This window comes from Oncorhynchus keta, chromosome 19 (genome assembly GCF_023373465.1).
Source record: "Oncorhynchus keta strain PuntledgeMale-10-30-2019 chromosome 19, Oket_V2, whole genome shotgun sequence".
Classification (NCBI taxonomy): domain Eukaryota; kingdom Metazoa; phylum Chordata; class Actinopteri; order Salmoniformes; family Salmonidae; genus Oncorhynchus; species Oncorhynchus keta.
The window spans coordinates 16,198,492-16,219,091 of record NC_068439.1 but is presented as its reverse complement, the minus strand read 5'-3'; the positions used below and the strand labels follow the sequence as shown (position 1 = coordinate 16,219,091).

Genomic DNA, 20,600 nt, shown 5'->3' with positions numbered 1-20,600 from the left:
CTAGGTGATTCAATTACTTTGTGTTTATGGTGATTCTTGTTTACAGGATTTTATTCACATGAAGTGTGATTGAAGTATGATGACACTTGATAATGTGTGATTGCCTCACATTGTTGTTCCTTCATCAATTAGCACCTGCTCCAAAACTAGCCATGTCTCCATTATCAAAAAGCCTACAGTAAAATGGCACAAAAATCCCAAAACTTGCCAGTATGAAAATAACAGGTATCCAATTGAATGAATGCCAAGAAGTGATACATTCTAAGCCCAAATAATTCTCAAAAAAACCTTTGCACATTTCTAAACCTTCCATTTTGTTCTAATTTCTTCCAGAACGGTCCTCCAGGACCTCAAGGCAATCCCGGTCCGCCCGGTCCCTCTGGCACCCCCGGGTCTGATGGCATCGATGTGAGTATCCCCTCCGCCTCACCCAGCGCCAACAGGTTGTCACAAAGACAGGCATTGTACCTAACGGAGCACGCTGTGGTAGTAACGCGGTTGTACCACCAGAGGGCGGCACAAAAGAGCGGCACAAAAGAGCTCTGTTTCCCACAGTGAGAGGTCTTTGAGTCGGGAGCTTTCCCTCCATCCCAAGAGAGGGGTTTGGGCTAATATCGCGGTAATGTGATACCTTTGAGGTATTCTCAGTCTAAGCAAAGCCAGGTTCTGAAAACATGTTGAGAATACAGAATTAGACCATGAATGGAGATGGAAAACCCCTAATGTGTGAGCCTCGTCCTGTATGATTCAAAAGGAATGTGATGTTACAAGGTAGGATTGTATCCAATGCGATTAGTAGGAGAGATGTTTCTCCCCCAAAGCCACATAGATATACTGTTAACGTGAATGGTTTTGGATATGTCAATGCTGGACATAGAAGCTCATTCTCTTTCCAACTAATGGAAGGCTATGGACTGGCAGGTTAATGTTTGATGGGAACATGGATCACCTCTTCTGGGTTGGAACTTGGAATGGAAAGGGCCCCAGGGTCATACATTTATCTGCTATGATATGTGATGTCACCAAAGGGTGGGCTGGAATGGGAGTGCTGTGAAACCCAATTCTGATCCACAGGAGCTGGCTGCAGATAATACCCAAAAGTTGTTCACTCCCCCGTGCCCTTATTCACTCTCTGTTGCAGACTTGAGTGGGTTTGGTGTCAGCAATAGCTCCACCTAGTTTCCACTATAGTTACCTACCTAGTCCTATCATGATTGGAAAGTTCCCTAACTCCACCTTGAGGGCGGAGTAACCATGAGCTGTCAGTCATGGCTGGATTTTAAAATAAACATTTTCACCCATCCTCCTCTCCACGTGTGACAAACCGACCCTTGCAGATATGTGGGGTGAACTGGATTGGTGAATACGCAAAAGGTTGATGTCACTACCTAGGATGCAACTCAATAGTCTAAAGTGGCTTCCTCTCCTTGTCTCCTCTCCTTACATTATCTGTCTTATCCCTGAGTTGAAACATTGGCTAGGTGGCATCCATGTGGAGGTTGCCTACTAGGAATTTGATTTCACTTGTCCAGCACTTAAAGTAAAAGTTTGTTCTGGTTGAGGAAAGGAGATTAGGCAAGGAAGTAACTCTGGAATATTGAGATGCAGCCATAGCCTTCTGGTAGGGTCAGTGGAGGTTCCACCAATCCCTCAAGATCAACAATGGGCTGTCATCAAGGATTCTATTCAATCTGTATCTTTGAAGAAATGTAAAGGTCATTTACAATTGAGCCAACATATGTAGCGCTTACTGTGACTGCAGTGGCATAGGTAGCCTAGTGTGTTGGGTCAGCAACCGCAAGGTCTGTCGTTCTGCCCCTGAACAAGGCAGTTAACCCACTGTTCCTAGGCTGTCATTGTAAATAAGAATTTGTTCTTAACTGACTTGCCTAGTTAAATAAAAAAATGCAGGAACATTTCATTCACACTGTAATGCTGAACTTCGATACAGATTGAATAGAGCCCAAATACTTCAACATCTTCTACATAAACTGATTTTCATTCACCAATTTCTAAAAGTAGCTAACATACAACGTATGAACAAATTGTTAACATCATGTCTCTCGTTTTGGTTCCTCTCTCTTCACAGGGGGAAAAAGGACCTCCTGGACCTTCTGGCCCACAAGTAAGTTACTGTGTATGCATGTTCAAGGGTGTTCATGCACCTTACTTAACATCTCTGATGTGTGTGTATACCTGATCTCTGTTTGTAGGGGTTGAAGGGGGACCCAGGTGAGCCTGGTCCAGATGGACGTCCCGGAGAGAACGGCATTGACGTAAGTCTTCTATCTATTAGATGCGGAGTGTGTGAGAGAGCGTTACAAAAAGAGATTGAAAAAGGATGAGCTTGTGAAGAAGAACAAGAGAAAGAGAGAAAAAGAGAGAGAGGGAGAGAGAGAGAGGGAGAGAGAGAGAGAGAGAGAGAGAGAGAGAGAGAGAGAGAGAGAGAGAGAGAGAAAAAAAGAGAGAGAGAGAGAGAGAGAGGGAGAGAGAGAAAGAGAGAGTGTGTGTGTTTCAAATCAAATCAAATTTTATTTGTCACATACACATAAGCAGATGTTAATGCGAGTGTAGCGAAATGGTTGTGCTTCGAGTTCCGACCATGCAGTGAGTGTGTTTGTGTGTGTGTGTTTGTGTATGTGTGTGTTTGTAGAAACCTCCAGGAAAAGAAAAGCATTGATGTAAATCCTGATGCATTAATATATTTTAAACAAGCTAGAAAGACTGAGCTTCATGTTGTAATGAATGAATGTAGCTGTTTTGAGGAAACTGCTTCGCTCTAAACAAAGGGACTAGGAAGTCAATCTGCTCGTCCCACAGTCACACGCTGAGAGACATTCCACAGGGATTTGTTTTCCTGCTGATTATCTGGACGTGTCAAATCCAATCAGACCACTGTTCCACTGTTATAATGGGAATTTAGGTCTCACGCAGAAATCCCTACCTGCACTTGTTGTATGAGACTAATTCCAAATGAATATTTTTGTTTCTTCTTTACCCTCGCTCTCTCTCTTCATCACTCCGTCTCTACAGGGTTTGATGGGACCGAAGGGAGACGGCGGCCCTATCGGGAACCCTGGACCTAAAGTAAGATGGCTCATCTCAATAGTCCAAAGCAATGATTCTCAGATTTGGGTCACGGCTCGGTAGTTTCTGAGTGAAACGTTTTTTTTTATTTTTATAATGAAAAAGACTCCAGTGTTAACTTAAACGACTTAAACCAGTTAGAAAGCATGTAGAAAGTATAATGAACCTACATTTTAAAATGGTTTTATCTCTGAACTATTTTCCTTCAACCTAAGTATTTTCAATGTAGAGTTATTAGCAAAGCTATATTGCAGATCGGGCTGATTTAGTGGTCTCAAACCAGTGAGTTTACCAACATTCTTCATCAACAATATGAGCAATATGGAGTTATTGACAATTAAAAAGGTAGGAATGTTGTTCTCTTGCCATTTAATTGCTACATTTACTATCAATATAGCATCAAAGGTTGCATTTTGGTAAAAATGAAGCGACTATTTTACTAGGACTGGTTCAATTTGAGTCCAGAGTCAAAAACAGTTCAGGCCCACTGGTCTAAAGTGCCTTCCTTCTTCTCCTCACGGACACCTTTTCTGAATCCTCTCTTTGCTCTGCTCTGGTTGCGCGCCAGAAGTGAACTGGAATGACAGCTAGACTACTAGCCTATGTGCCAGTCTGTTTCAGAACTTAACAACACTAACATTGTGTTACCGAAGCAGAAACAGGCTGTCAACCAGGCTATGTCAGGTCATAGTAGTCAGCCATTGGATGTCTGTAGTGAACTGTGAGAGAATAAACCCTCATGTTGTTGTTGTTGTTTTCTACAGGGCCAGCCTGGACCTGGTGGTGAACCTGGACTCACTGTAAGTACCAACAGGCTCAACAGAACCTGAGCACTGTTCAGTACAGACTACATATAACCTGACCACTACAAAACCACAGGGACTAATCCTCAATCATAAATAGGGCCCAGGGTTTTCCCCCAACCTGATCTCAGAGCATTTGGTATTATATGTTACACTTTGAATGGTATGTATTAATTATTGGTTCTCCGTCACCCACTTTGTATGATATGCTGCAAATTAAAATTTGCATTATATGTTATGAATTTGCAAAACTTACAATATGTTACAAATTTTCAAAACATGATATGTTATGAATTCTAGCTAGGCGGCTAGGTGGCTAACATTAGCTAGCTCGCTAGGGTTAGGGGTTAGGGTCAAGTGTAGGAGTTAGGTTAAAGGGTTAAGGTTAGGGTTAGGTGAAGGCTTAACTAACATGCTATGTGGTTGCAAAGTAGCTAAAAAGTAGTTGAAAAGTTGCTTATTAGCTCAAATCAAATCGTATTTGTCACATGCGCCGAATACAACTGCTGTAGACCTTACCGTGAAATGCTTACGTACAAGCCCTTAACCAACAGTGCAGTTCAAGAAGAGTTAAGAAAATATTTACCAAATAATCTAAAGTTTAAAAAAATAAAACAATCAATAAAAGTAACATTATAAAATAACAATAACGAGGCTATATACAGGGGGCACTGGTACTGAATCAATATGCAGGGGTACAGGCTAGTTGAGGTAATTTGTACATATAGGTAGGGGTAAAGGGACTATGCATATAGCTGTTAAGGAGCATTTTGGACGTAGACTTGGCGCTCCGGTACCGCTTGCCATGCGGTAATCTGATCCTAGATCTGTGGTTAAGAATGAAGTCTCTCGCAGGTTGAGGAAGACTATGTGTAGTTACAGCAGAATACCACTAGGTGGTGTTATGTAGCTATATTTGACCGACTACTAGACAAACTACATTGACAGAGTGGAGTCAGTCAGTGATATGCATGGATGAATCACTGAATTACGTTCATTTCTTTGTTTATATTTCATTTCATCACTTATTATGACACATTGAACACACATTGATTGTCTCAGTCAGGGTTAGCTTGATGCTTGCTGTCTGTATTGTGTTCTGCCTCCGTAGACACAGATGCTCTTAATTGAAATAACAGAAGATAATTGTTTAAACAAATCATACATGACTCATTATGCACATTTGTTTGTGATTATACGATTATACTTAGACTTAACTCATCTCTAATCCCCTTTCCCTCCCTGTAGGGACCCGGACTGCCTGGACTGGCTGTAAGTCAGTATTTTTTTATTATAAAGAATTAAAGTCATAAGTTAAATATTATTCTGAACTGAATTACACTGGTAGTGTATCCTCTGTATCTATCTATCTATCTATCTATCTATCTATCTATCTATCTATCTATCTATCTATCTATCTATCTATCTATCTATCTATCTATCTATCTATCTATCTGTCTCTCTGTCTCTCTCTGTCTCTCTCTGTCTGTCTCTGTCTCTCTCTCTCAATTCTATTCAACGGGCTTTATTGGCATGGGAAACATGTGTTAACATTGCCAAAGCAAGTGAGGTAGATAATATACAAAAGTGAAATAAACAATAAAAATGTACAGTAAACATTACACATACAGAAGTTTCAAAACAATAAAGAAATTACAAATGTCATATTATATAGTGTTGTAACAATGTACAAATGGTTAAAGTACACAAGGGAAAATAAATAAGCATAAATATGGGTTGTATTTACAATGGTGTTTGTTCTTCACTGGTTGCCCTTTTCTTGTTGCATCAGGTCACAAATCTTGCTGCTGTGATGGCACACTGTGGAATTTCACCCAGTAGATATAGGAGTTTATCAACATTGGATTTGTTTTCGAATTCTTTGTGGATCTGTGTAATCTGAGGGAAATATGTGTCTCTAATATGGTCATACATTGGGCAGGAGGTTAGGAAGTGCAGCTCAGTTTCCACCTCATTTTGTGGGCAGTGTGCACATAGCCTGTCTTCTCTTGAGAGCCATGTCTGGCTACTGTGGCCTTTCTCAATAGCAAGGCTATGCTCACTGAGTCTGTACATAGTCAAAGATTTCCTTAAGTTTTGGTCAGTCACAGTGGTCAGGTATTCTGCCACTGTGTACTCTCTGTTTAGGGCCAAATAGCATTCTAGTTTGCTCTGTCTTTTTGTTAATTCTTTCCAATGTGTCAAGTAATTATCTTTTTGTTTTCTCATGATTTGGTTGGGTCTAATTGTGCTGCTGTCCTGGGGCTCTTGTGGGTGTGTGTTGTGTTTGTGAACAGAGCCCCACGACCAGCTTGCTTAGGGGACTCTTCTCCAGGTTCATCTCTCTGCAGGTGATGGCTTTGTTATGGAAGGTTTGGGATTCGCTTCCTTTTAGGTGGTTGTAGAATTTAACGTCTCTTTTCTGGATTTTGATTATTAGTGGGTATCGGCCTAATTCTGCTCTGCATGCATTATTTGGTGTTCTACATTGTACACGGGGGATATTTTTGCAGAATTCTGCATGCAGAGTCTCAATTTGGTGTTTGTCCCATTTTGTGAATTCTTGGTTGCTGAACGAACCCCAGACCTCACAACTATAAAGGGCAATTGGGTTCTATAACTGATTCAAGTATTTTTAGCCAGATCCTAATTGGTATGTTGAATTTTATGTTCCTTTTGATGGCATAGAAAGCCCTTCTTGCCTTGATTCTCAGATCGTTCACAGCTTTGTGAAAGTTACCTGTGGCGCTGATGTTTAGGCCAAGGTATGTATAGTTTGTGATCTAGGGAAACAGTGTCTAGATGGAATTTGTTTTCGTGGTCCTGGCGACTGGACCTTTTTTGGAATACTGTTATTTTTGTCTTACTGAGATTTACTGTCAGTGTCCAGGACTGACATAATCTGTGCTCTCTCTCTCTCCTCTCTCTCTCTCTCTCTCTCTCTCTCTCTCTCTCTCTCTCTCTCTCTCTCTCTCTCTAGGGAGCACCAGGCCCAATCGGCCTTCCCGGTGAGATTGGACAGACTGGACCTACGGTAAGACCCTCACCATTGTTGTCGAAGAAGACCGTTGTTGTCTTATGTCTGATAGCACACGTTATGTAATATGTTAGATACTCTTTATCTCTCATCTAATTCCCACCCTCGTTTTCCTCCCTCTTCTCTCAGGGCATATTGGGAGAACCTGGACCTCCAGGAATTCCAGGACCCCCAGGAAAACCAGTATGTTTACATCTAGAACCAGCAAGAAACCAGTAAATAAACACTTAGAACTAGTAAATACCAGTAAGTACACACCTAAAACCAGCAATAACCCAGTAAACAAACATCTAGTATTAGTAAAAACCAGCAAGGACACACCTAGCACTAGAAACCAGCTACTTAAAATCACCAAGAAACCAGGAAAATGTAGTAAGAAACCAGTAACTTAACGCAAAATAACAACGTTTAATTACAAGCAAGAAACCAGTGTTCCAGCAATAACCCAGTAATCCCAGTCCAGATGACCGCCACATTCTCAGTGTAGCAGAGCAGCTCAATGCAACATCAACTCTACATTGTGCAGTGTGTGTATCTTAGCTCCCCAGTCTATTCTACAAGGTATAACATAACATATGCCATTTAGCAGACGCTTTTATCCAAAGCGACTTACAGTCATGTGCGCATACATTCTACGTATGGGTGGTCCCGGGAATCGAACCCACTACCCTGGCGTTACAAGCGCCATGCTCTACCAACTGAGCTACAGAAGGACCACAGTATCTCTCTCCATGAGGGATTTCAGGTGGGGAGCAGCCTCATAGAGTGATGCTCCCAGCCATGGGGAGTCTATTTGTTTTGGTTTACCGGTGTTGCAGAGTAAATACATTCCCATTAGATCTGTCTCCCCTGTCTCATCTCACTGCTCCCTGCATACCTCAGCCCAGGGAGGCATGCTTTACTCTAATTCAGTATACACACACTCAGAACAGCTGCCCCAGCACTGTGTTAAACAAACTATCTGTATCTGTTTCCCTTCCTCTTTCTTTCTTTCTTTTTTTCTTTCTTTCTTTTTTAAATGTTCTTTCTTTCTTTCTTTTTTAAATGTTCTTTCTTTCTTTCTTTTAACATTTTCTTTCTTTCTTTCTTTTAACATTTTATTTCTTTCTTTTAACATTTTCTTTCTTTCTTTCTTTTAACATTTTCTTTATTTCTTTCTTTCTTTCTTTCTTTCTTTCTTTCTTTATTTTTTAAATGTTCTTTCTTTCTTTCTTTTTTAAATGTTCTTTCTTTCTTTCTTTCTTTCTTTCTTTTTTACATTTTCTTTCTTTCTTTTTTACATTTTTTTCTTTCTTTCTTTCTTTCTTTCTTTCTTTCTTTCTTTCTTTCTTTTTTACATTTTCTTTCTTTCTTTCTTTTTTACATTTTCTTTCTTTCTTTCTTTCTTTTTTACATTTTCTTTCTTTCTTTCTTTTTTACATGTTCTTTCTTTCTTTCTTTTTTTCTTTCTTTCTTTCTTTCTTTCTTTCTTTCTTTCTTTTTACATGTTCTTTCTTTCTTTCTTTTTTACATTTTCTTTCTTTCTTTCTTTCTTTCTTTTTTACGTTTTCTTTCTTTCTTTCTTTTTTACATTTTCTTTCTTTCTTTCTTTTTTACATTTTCTTTCTTTCTTTCTTTCTTTTTTACATTTTCTTTCTTTCTTTCTTTTTTACATTTTCTTTCTTTCTTTCTTTTTTACATTTTCTTTCTTTCTTTCTTTTTTACATTTTCTTTCTTTCTTTCTTTTTTACATTTTCTTTCTTTCTTTCTTTCTTTTTTACATTTTCTTTCTTTCTTTCTTTTTTACATTTTCTTTCTTTCTTTCTTTTTTACATGTTCTTTCTTTCTTTCTCCCCCTTCTCAATCTGTCTCCAGGGTCCTCCGGGGAAGTTCTTGGGAGGAGAGGAGGGCAGTGCAGACTTCCAGGTAAGATCCCTCCACACCTCCACCCATCCTCATCGTTTATCTCTTCTCTTTGTACCTGTTCTAGTCTATTGCAGCCTTCTGGCCTTGCCCCTTGGATAGCTCCTTTCCCCTGGCTTAATACCTTACAGTTTACCCTAATTAAGCCTTACAAAGCAGTAACTCCTAGCCCAAGCATATAGGATCCATCCTCAAACCTAGAGCTCCTGGCAATCTGGTTGTAGCTTGTGATATATAGACACAGAACTTTCCGGTACGCTGTCACTAAACCCCTATCGGTACAAGTCCTAAGTCAAGTCCAATGCTGAGTGCCCAACATAGGGGAGATAAATTCCATTCCTCTGTTCTCCTCCCTATCTCTCATTATCTCTCATTAGAGACAGGGGCTTTGTCACTGAGACGGTTTACACTCTTGCTCTCATCCCTCTCTCGCCCTTCATCTAACACCGAAAGAGGATTCCCAGTCCTCCTTCGATCTCCTCTCTCCCTTCATTCATGTCCCTCTTTCATCCCTGCCTTAGTCTTCTCCTTAATCCAAGTCCCTCATAATGTGATGCCCTGCTGGGGATTTGACACCCATAGAAAAAGAGAGTCAGCACACTGATCAATTGGCCACTTTGTTTGCTTTTGGCTGAGAAACAGACTCAATTATACTTTGAATTTTACTTTAGTGTTCTTCTCACTCTCCTTCCCCCCTCGACCCTTCATCCTCTCTCTCTCTCTCTCTCTCTCTCTCTCTCTCTCTCTCTCTCTCTCTCTCTCTCTCTCTCTCTCTCTCTCTCTCTCTCTCTCTCTCTCTCACCCTCTCTCTCTAATAGTGTCCAATCAACTGCCCAGCAGGGCCTAAGGGTCCCCAGGGACTACAGGGGGTCAAGGTATGTGAGTCCTCATCATGAGAAAAACTAGATATTTACCCATCAAGACCTGAAATAAGGTTATTCTGTCATCTGTGTACAATATTCCTGTCGGTGGAGATGTAATTTATCAACTGAATAAATAGTTCATGATTGATTGATTGTTATATCCGTAAACTAACTAACTGTTCTGTTCTAGGGACACAAAGGTCGTGCTGGTGTGCTGGGAGAGCCTGGCAGCATTGGGAAACTGGTGAGTCCTAAATAGTCTGTCTATCTGACCGGCTGACTGTCTGTTTCTTTATGTTTCAGCCTATCTGTGTTTTGATCCGGGATCTATCTGAAGCATTTATATTTGAAAACAATATCTTACAATACTTCAGGGGTGTGAAAAGCAGTCTTTTTCATGCTTCCAATAAAACACACACACATGACCAGTAGATGAAGCAGGCTTAGCGCTAATGAGGCACGACTGGCACTAATTTGGGTGTGATTAGTCAGGCCTGGCCAGGGCAGCCAGGCATCACGCAGCGAGCCCAGATGAAAGGGATGGTTGAGAGCCAGGTACATGTGGAGTGGATAAGAGAGTAGGTGTTAGAGTGGCCGACTCGGCCTGAAGCATTAAGCATAACTAATGAGCCCCAGTAGTACCCGAGACACTCTTTCAGCCAGGAAGGTTTAGCACCTGATCTGCACTCTGCCTGTCTGACTGACTGACTGACTGACTGTCTGTCTGGCTGTCTGTCTCAGTCTGGCTATGCTGATCACAGCTCAGTTAGATAGAGACACTCCCTGGCCATCACACAGAGAACACTCCCAGGCCATCATACGGAGTACACTCCCTGGCCATCACACAGAGAACACTCCCTGGCCATCACACAGAGTACACTCCCTGACCATCACACAGAGAACACTCCCTGGTCATCATACAGAGAACACTCCCTGGTCATCACACAGAGTACACTCCCTGGCCATCACACAGAGAACACTCCCTGGCCATCACACAGAGAACACTCCCTGGCCATCACACAGAGTACACTCCCTGGCCATCACACAGAGAACACTCCCTGGTCATCATACAGAGAACACTCCCTGGTCATCACACAGAGTACACTCCCTGGCCATCACACAGAGAACACTCCCTGGCCATCACACAGAGAACACTCCCTGGTCATCATACAGAGTACACTCACTGGCCATCATACAGAGAACACTCCCTGGTCATCATACAGAGAACACACCCTGGCCATCATACAGAGAACACTCCCTGGCCATCATACAGAGAACACTCCCTGGCCATCATACAGAGTACACTCCCTGGCCATCACACAGAAAACACTCCCTGGTATCACACAGAGAACACTCCCTGGTATCACACAGAGTAGACTCCCTGTCCATCATACAGAGAACACTCCCTGGCCATCACACAGAGAACACTCCCTGGTATCACACAGAGTAGACTCCCTGTCCATCATACAGAGAACACTCACTGGCCATCATACAGAGAACACACCCTGGCCATCATACAGAGAACACTCCCTGGCCATCATACAGAGAACACTCCCTGGCCATCATACAGAGTACACTCCCTGGCCATCACACAGAAAACACTCCCTGGTATCACACAGAGAACACTCCCTGGTATCACACAGAGTAGACTCCCTGTCCATCATACAGAGAACACTCCCTGGCCATCATACAGAGAACACTCCCTGGTATCACACAGAGTAGACTCCCTGTCCATCATACAGAGAACACTCCCTGGCCATCATACAGAGAACACTCCCTGGTCATCATACAGAGAACACTCCCTGGTGTCACACAGAGAACACTTTATTCTACTGTCTTCAGTTGGCTGTTATTTACTGAGGAGTTATGTAGTAGCAGAAGTTACAGCTCACGATAGATACATGCATGAAATGTTATTGTCACACTTTAATTTATTTCTGTTTCTCACTGTCTGTCTATCTGTCTGTCTGCCTGTCTGTCTGTCTGTCTGTCTGTCTGTCTATCTGTCTGTCTGTCTGTCTGTCTGTCTGTCTGTCTGTCTGTCTGTCTGTCTGTCTGTCTGTCTGTCTGTCTGTCTGTCTGTCTGTCTGTCTGTCTGTCTGTCTATCTGTCTATCTGTCTGTCTGTCTGTCTGTCTGTCTGTCTGTCTCTGTCTGTCTGTCTGTCTGTCTGTCTGTCTGTCTGTCTGTCTGTCTGTCTGTCTATCTGTCTGTCTGCCTGTCTGTCTGTCTGTCTGTCTGTCTGTCTATCTGTCTGTCTGTCTGTCTGTCTGTCTGTCTGTCTGTCTGTCTGTCTGTCTGTCTGTCTGTCTCTCTCTCAGGGTACGAAGGGAGAGGTCGGCATCTCTGGTGAGCAGGGAATCCCAGGACCCCCGGTAATGACCTTTATCTATGTTAACAATGTTATGTATACATTATAGTACAGCAATATGGTCAGAGCACATATGTTGTTAGAATGTTGTGAGAATAAAATACAGATGTTAAGTCGTTTTTACTCGTGCAACGTTGACAGAATGTCCTTTATTTCAACTCTCGCTTTCTCTCCATCTCATAGGGTCCTATGGGATTGAGGGGTTACCCAGGAATGATGGGCCCCAAGGCAGAGGCAGTAAGTTACAACACACCTCTCTACTTCCTTTACCACCCTCTCCATCCACCACATCCCCTCCTCCCCTGGTTTCTTTCTATCTGCACTATAAACACTACCTGTTACCTTCTAAGGGGACATTTGGAAAGAATCCAAAATCTCTCTTTTCTCTCACTCAATCCCACTCAATCCCTCCCTGTCTCTCTCTCATGTGCTCTCTCTCTCTCTCTCTTGCATTCTCTAATGAGAAAGGGTTGTCTGGGACCACTGTTCCTCCATTTGTAGTTAATGATCCAGGAAGGTCATCCATCTTAGCATTAGCATTAGCTGTGTTAGTCAAGTTAGCGCCCAGGCGAGGTGCCAAGCAGAATGCCTGGCTGTTGGTGTGTAGCGTGAAGTGCAAATCATCCTTTTATCACAGTGGTTAGGATCTTTGCGCTCGTTAGCATGCCCCATAGACACTGAAGGAAATTATAATAAATCAAAGAACAACAACTTCTGAAGATGTGTTACACTTGCTAAAGTACAACAATCTTCTTCTGAAAGATAGACATAGACTACCTTCAGAACACAGTCTACCTTCAGAACACAGTCTACCTTCAGACACAGTCTACCTTCAGACACAGTCTACCTTCAGAACACAGTCTACCTTCAGACACAGTCTACCTACAGACACAGACTACCTACAGACACAGACTACCTTCAGACACAGACTACCTTCAGAACACAGTCTACCTACAGACACAGTCTACCTTCACACACAGTCTACCTACAGACACAGACTACCTTCAGAACACAGTCTACCTACAGACACAGTCTACCTTCAGACACAGTCTACCTTCAGAACACAGACTACCTTCAGAACACAGTCTACCTTCAGACACAGTCTACCTTCACACACAGTCTACCTTCAGACACAGTCTACCTTCAGACACAGTCTACCTTCAGAACACAGTCTACCTTCAGACACAGTCTACCTTCAGACATAGTCTACCTTCAGACACAGTCTACCTTCACACACAGTCTACCTTCAGACACAGTCTACCTTCACACACAGTCTACCTTCACACACAGTCTACCTTCAGACATAGTCTACCTTCAGAACACAGTCTACCTTCAGACACAGTCTACCTTCAGAACACAGTCTACCTTCAGACACAGTCTACCTTCACACACAGTCTACCTTCAGACATAGTCTACCTTCAGAACACAGTCTACCTTCACACACAGTCTACCTTCAGACATAGTCTACCTTCAGAACACAGTCTACCTTCAGAACACAGTCTACCTTCACACACAGTCTACCTTCAGAACACAGTCTACCTTCAGAACACAGTCTACCTTCACACACAGTCTACCTTCCGACATAGTCTACCTTCAGAACACAGTCTACCTTCAGAACACAGTCTACCTTCAGACACAGTCTACCTTCAGAACACAGTCTACCTTCAGAACACAGTCTACCTTCAGACACAGTCTACCTTCAGAACACAGTCTACCTTCAGACACAGTCTACCTTCACACACAGTCTACCTTCAGACATAGTCTACCTTCAGAACACAGTCTACCTTCACACACAGTCTACCTTCCGACATAGTCTACCTTCAGAACACAGTCTACCTTCAGACACAGTCTACCTTCACACACAGTCTACCTTCAGGCACAGTCTACCTTCACACACAGTCTACCTTCACACACAGTCTACCTTCAGACACAGTCTACCTTCAGAACACAGTCTACCTTCAGACACAGTCTACCTACAGACACAGACTACCTTCAGACACAGTCTACCTTCAGAACACAGTCTACCTTCAGAACACAGACTACCTTCAGACACAGTCTACCTTCAGAACACAGTCTACCTTCAGACACAGTCTACCTTCAGAACACAGTCTACCTTGAAACACAGTCTATCTTCAGACACAGTCTACCTTGAGACACAGTCTACCTTCAGACACAGTCTACCTTCAGACACAGTCTACCTTGAGACACAGTCTACCTTCAGACACAGTCTACCTTGAGACACAGTCTACCTTCAGACACAGTCTACCTTCAGAACACAGTCTACCTTCAGACACAGTCTACCTTCAGACACAGTCTACCTTGAGACACAGTCTACCTTCAGACACAGCTTACGAAACCCTGTGGAACTATGTAGGCTGTATTGTAACTTCAGAGATTCTTGTAAGAGTAGACACACACAAGTGGCTAGCCATTTATTACCATCAAATCAAATCAAATCAAATGTATTTATATAGCCCTTTGTACATCAGCTGATATCTCAAAGTGCTGTACAGAAACCCAGCCTAAAACTCCAAACAGCAAGCAATGCAGGTGTAGAAGCACGGTGGCTAGGAAAAACTCCCTAAAAGGCCAAAACCTAGGAAGAAACCTAGAGAGGAACCAGGCTATGTGGGGTGGCCAGTCCTCTTCTGGCTGTGCGATTATAACACAACATGGCAAAGATGTTCAAATATTCATAAATGACCAGCATGGCCCAATAATAATAAGGCAGAACAGTTGAAACTGGAGCAGCAGCATGGCCAGGTGGACTGGGGACAGCAAGGAGTCAGTCATCATGTCAGGTAGTCCTGAGGCATGGTCCTAGGGCTCAGGTCCTCCGAGAGAGAGAAAGAAAGAGAGAAAGAGAGAATTAGAGAACGCACACTTAAATTCACACAGGACACCGAATAGGACAGGAGAAGTACTCCAGATATACCAAACTGACCCTAGCACCCCGACACATAAACTACTGCAGCATAAATACTGGAGGCTGAGACAGGAGGGGTCAGGAGACACTGTGGCCCCATCCGAGGACACCCCCGGACAGGGCCAAACAGGAAGGATATAACCCCACCCACTTTGCCAAAGCACAGCCCCCACACCACTAGAGGGATATCTTCAACCACCAACTTACCATCCTGAGACAAGGCCGAGTATCCGAGTATAGCCCACAAAGATCTCCGCCACGGCACAACCCAAGGGGGGTTGCCTTTCATCTACTTCCTGAAATGCTAATGAGCAGGAAGTGACTAATTTTCATTTCCTCTCTCTCGCAGGGCCCTCGTGGTTACAAGGGCATCAATGGACCAGTTGGCCAACCTGGACCCCCAGTAAGTATCCAGGAGACTGATATTTGACATTATGAGTTGATGGGTCTAATTGATCAATCTGATCAGAAGTGTTTGTCTCTCCTCTGTAGGGTGAGGAGGGACCTCAGGGACCACCTGGAGAGGCTGGGGAGAAAGGAGATTTAGTGAGTATCTTACCTAACAGCTATCCATCTTCTCATCAGTGTCTAACTTAATCACAAGGATTATGATGATTATGATAGAGGTGTTGTTGATGAAGATAATTATGTTTCTTACAGGGTGGTCGAGGTATCAAGGGCCCACAAGGAGCTGTTGGCAAGAAGGGAGAGAATGTGAGTGAACAAACACACTTCTATAATCACAATATGGTCTGGTATCTTCTGTTACTACAATATAACACAGTCTGCTGTTCACACTATGTTCTGGTATCTGCTATTACTACAATATAACACAGTCTGCTGTTCACACTATGGTCTGGTATCTGCTATTACTACAATATAACACAGTCTGCTGTTCACACTATGGTCTGGTATCTGCTATTACTACAATATAACACAGTCTGCTGTTCACACTATGGTCTGGTATCTGCTATTACTACAATATAACACAGTCTGCTGTTCACACTATGGTCTGGTATCTGCTATTACTACAATATAACACAGTCTGCTGTTCACACTATGGTCTGGTATCTGCTATTACTACAATATAACACAGTCTGCTGTTCACACTATGGTCTGGTATCTGCTATTACTACAATATAACACAGTCTGCTGTTCACACTATGGTCTGGTATCTGCTATTACTACAATATAACACAGTCTGCTGTTCACACTATGGTCTGGTATCTGCTATTACTACAATATAACACAGTCTGCTGTTCACACTATGGTCTGGTATCTGCTATTACTACAATATAACACAGTCTGCTGTTCACACTATGGTCTGGTATCTGCTATTACTACAATATAACACAGTCTGCTGTTCACACTATGGTCTGGTATCTGCTATTACTACAATATAACACAGTCTGCTGTTCACACTATGGTCTGGTATCTGCTATTACTACAATATAACACAGTCTGCTGTTCACACTATGGTCTGGTATCTGCTATTACTACAATATAACACAGTCTGCTGTTCACACTATGGTCTGGTATCTGCTATTACTACAATATAACACAGTCTGCTGTTCACACTATGGTCTGGTATCTGCTATTACTACAATATAACACAGTCTGCTGTTCACACTATGGTCTGGTATCTGCTATTACTACAATATAACACAGTCTGCTGTTCACACTATGGTCTGGTATCTGCTATTACTACAATATAACACAGTCTGCTGTTCACACTATGGTCTGGTATCTGCTATTACTACAATATAACACAGTCTGCTGTTCACACTATGGTCTGGTATCTGCTATTACTACAATATAACACAGTCTGCTGTTCACACTATGGTCTGGTATCTGCTATTACTACAATATAACACAGTCTGCTGTTCACACTATGGTCTGGTATCTGCTATTACTACAATATAACACAGTCTGCTGTTCACACTATGGTCTGGTATCTGCTATTACTACAATATAACACAGTCTGCTGTTCACACTATGGTCTGGTATCTGCTATTACTACAATATAACACAGTCTGCTGTTCACACTATGGTCTGGTATCTGCTATTACTACAATATAACACAGTCTGCTGTTCACACTATGGTCTGGTATCTGCTATTACTACAATATAACACAGTCTGCTGTTCACACTATGGTCTGGTATCTGCTATTACTACAATATAACACAGTCTGCTGTTCACACTATGGTCTGGTATCTGCTATTACTACAATATAACACAGTCTGCTGTTCACACTATGGTCTGGTATCTGCTATTACTACAATATAACACAGTCTGCTGTTCACACTATGGTCTGGTATCTGCTATTACTACAATATAACACAGTCTGCTGTTCACACTATGGTCTGGTATCTGCTATTACTACAATATAACACAGTCTGCTGTTCACACTATGGTCTGGTATCTGCTATTACTACAATATAACACAGTCTGCTGTTCACACTATGGTCTGGTATCTGCTATTACTACAATATAACACAGTCTGCTGTTCACACTATGGTCTGGTATCTGCTATTACTACAATATAACACAGTCTGCTGTTCACACTATGGTCTGGTATCTGCTATTACTACAATATAACACAGTCTGCTGTTCACACTATGGTCTGGTATCTGCTATTACTACAATATAACACAGTCTGCTGTTCACACTATGGTCTGGTATCTGCTATTACTACAATATAACACAGTCTGCTGTTCACACTATGGTCTGGTATCTGCTATTACTACAATATAACACAGTCTGCTGTTCACACTATGGCCTGGTATCTGCTAGTATTACAATAAAACACACATATCTACTGTGTAGTAATACCAGTGTTGGAGATATGGTTAGCCATACAGTATCATGTTAACTCATGTCTGGTGTTTCAGGGTCTGCCTGGTATCGACGGAAAGGATGGCACTCCTGGCATCCCTGGAATCAAGGTAAGGCCTGGCGTATATTTCATCTATGCACCTGTCCCTGTATCCTACCTGGATTATTGGTGATGATGGTGATGGTGATATTGATAATGAGGATGATAATAATGCTGTTTATCATAGTGATGATGATAATGGTATTGATGATAGTGATGATAGTGATGATGATGATGATGATGATGATGATGATGATGATGATAGCGATGATGATGATGATAGTGTTGATAATGATTATGATGATGTTGATGATAGTGATGGTAATCCTGATGATGATTATGATTGTGATGATGGTGGTGTTGATGATATTTATGATAGTAATGATGATGATGAGGATGATGATAATGATGATGGTGGTGATAATGATGATAGTGATGATGATGATGATGATGATGATGATGATAGCGATGATGATGATGATGATGATGATGATAGTGGTGATAATGATGATGATGATGATGATGATGATGATGATGATGATGATGATGATGATGATGATGATGATATATTGATGGTAATCCTGATGATGATTATGATTGTGATGATGGTGGTGTTGATGATATTTATGATAGTGATGATGATGATGATGATGATGATGATGATGATGATGATGATGATGATGATGATGATGATGATGATGATGATGATGATGATGATGATGATGATGATGATGATGATGATGATACTGTTGATGATAGTGATGGTAATCATGATGATGATGATGGTGGTGTTGATGATAGTTATGATGATAGTGATGACAATGATGAGTCTCTTCTTCTTCTTCTCTACAGGGTGCCCCAGGGCAGGCTGGGAGGCCTGGTGGTCCCGGTCACCAGGGAACAGCAGTTAGTAACACATTTAGTATCAACTGTATGTGTACGCGTGTGTGTGTGTACGCGTGAGTGTGTGTGTGTGCGTGTGTGTGTGTGTGTGCGTGTGTGCGTGTGTGAGTGTGCGTGTGTGAGTGTGCGTGTGTGAGTGTGCGTGTGTGAGTGTGCGTGTGTGCGTGTGTGTGTGTGTGCGTGTGTGAGTGTGCGTGTGTGAGTGTGCGTGTGTGAGTGTGTGTGTGTGCGTGTGTGTGCGTGTGTGCGTGTGTGCGTGTGTGTGTGTGCGTGTGTGTGTGTGCGTGTGTGAGTGTGCGTGTGTGAGTGTGTGTACATTGCAGGGTGTTTGTGAGAGAAAGAGAGAGAGAGACCACCATCTAATATCCACTATAATTATCCCATCATTATTTATGATTATGTGAGAGAGAGCGAGAGAGAGAGAGAGAGAGATTAACCTCAGTTAGTCCATGTAAACAAGCTCTAAACCCTCATTGTCACCCAGAACACGCAAAGGGTCTTCTCACCACCATAAATCACCCCCCACCTGCACAGAACCCCAAAAAACAGAAAGAACAACGTTTTGCTGTGAATTATGTGTGTGTGTGTGTGTGTGTGTGTCCAGTGTGTGTGTGTGTGTGTGTGTTTTCTGGGCAAGTGTCCAGCTTGACTCTTAGACTCAAGCCATTTTGGAATTTAAACCACCTTGAAATTGCTGCTTCTCTCTACCAGTGGGTGATTCCTTATAACAAGTGTATGTGTGTGTGTGTTTGTGTGGTGTCTGTGTGGTGTGTGTGTGTCTGTGTGGTGTGTGTGTCTGTGTGGTGTGTGTGTGTGTGTGTGTGCCTGTGTGGTGTGGGTCTGTGTGGTGTGTGTGTCTGTGTGGTGTGTGTGTGTGTGAGAGAGATAGAAAGGTAATGAGAGTGGGATTTCAATGATACACACTATCAAAGTGTGACATTAACACAGCCACACTTTTAACACTGCATTTAGTTTATCACCTACTTAGCCACACACGCACACACACACACACACACACACACACACACACACACACACACACACACACACACACACACACACACACACACACACACACACACACACACACACACACACACACACACACACACACACACACACACACACACACACACACACACACACACACACACAGCAGTGACTCTTACCTTTGTACCACATTGTCCATTGTCTCCGGGCAGACCAGGTGCTCCCTGTGAACGCAGACTAGTGAGATAACGAGGCAGTCACCTGTAAAGTAGAAACATAGAATAAGGGGTCACTTAGAAGTTCTTTATTTGACCATTGACCTACTCTTTGGCCTTGTCTCACTCATAGGGTTTGCCTGGCAGCCCCGGAACCAAGGGTGGACCTGGAGGCAAGGTAAGGCTGTGACCGTCTCCCCCCTGTTTTGTTGTCCTACTGCTTCAGCACAATAATACAGAACAATACAAACTAAAACACAAACTAAGCTACTCCCTCAACTGATAACGGCAGGTAGCCTAGTGGTTAGAGGGGCGGCAGGTAGCCTAGTGGTTAGAGGGGCGGCAGGTAGCTTAGTGGTTAGAGGGGCGGCAGGTAGCCTAGTGGTTAGAGGGGCGGCAGGTAGCCTAGTGGTTAGAGGGGCGGCAGGTAGCTTAGTGGTTAGAGGGGCGGCAGGTAGCTTAGTGGTTAGAGGGGCGGCAGGTAGCCTAGTGGTTAGAGGGGCGGCAGGTAGCCTAGTGGTTAGAGCGTTGGACTTGTAACCGAAAGGTTGCAAGATTGAATCCCTGAGCTGACTAGGTAAACATCTGTTGCTCTGCCCCTGAACAAGGCAGTTAACCAACTGTTCCT

General features: G+C 42.7%; 1 protein-coding gene across 1 annotated transcript in view; it reads left to right on the top strand.

Annotated features, from left to right (window-relative positions):
• LOC118374309 (collagen alpha-2(IX) chain-like) overlaps positions 1–20,600 on the top strand; it is a 39,075-nt gene that overhangs the window by 1,335 nt on the left and 17,140 nt on the right. The window contains exons 2-20 of the mRNA XM_052469748.1: positions 334–408; positions 2,090–2,125; positions 2,214–2,276; positions 3,034–3,087; positions 3,852–3,887; positions 5,139–5,162; positions 6,871–6,924; positions 7,057–7,110; positions 8,782–8,832; positions 9,648–9,704; positions 9,883–9,936; positions 12,013–12,066; positions 12,246–12,299; positions 15,338–15,391; positions 15,481–15,534; positions 15,649–15,702; positions 17,881–17,934; positions 18,717–18,770; positions 20,106–20,150. Coding sequence (XP_052325708.1) covers positions 334–408; positions 2,090–2,125; positions 2,214–2,276; positions 3,034–3,087; positions 3,852–3,887; positions 5,139–5,162; positions 6,871–6,924; positions 7,057–7,110; positions 8,782–8,832; positions 9,648–9,704; positions 9,883–9,936; positions 12,013–12,066; positions 12,246–12,299; positions 15,338–15,391; positions 15,481–15,534; positions 15,649–15,702; positions 17,881–17,934; positions 18,717–18,770; positions 20,106–20,150 — 981 coding nt within the window. The remainder of the gene's footprint in view (positions 1–333; positions 409–2,089; positions 2,126–2,213; positions 2,277–3,033; positions 3,088–3,851; positions 3,888–5,138; positions 5,163–6,870; positions 6,925–7,056; positions 7,111–8,781; positions 8,833–9,647; positions 9,705–9,882; positions 9,937–12,012; positions 12,067–12,245; positions 12,300–15,337; positions 15,392–15,480; positions 15,535–15,648; positions 15,703–17,880; positions 17,935–18,716; positions 18,771–20,105; positions 20,151–20,600) is intronic.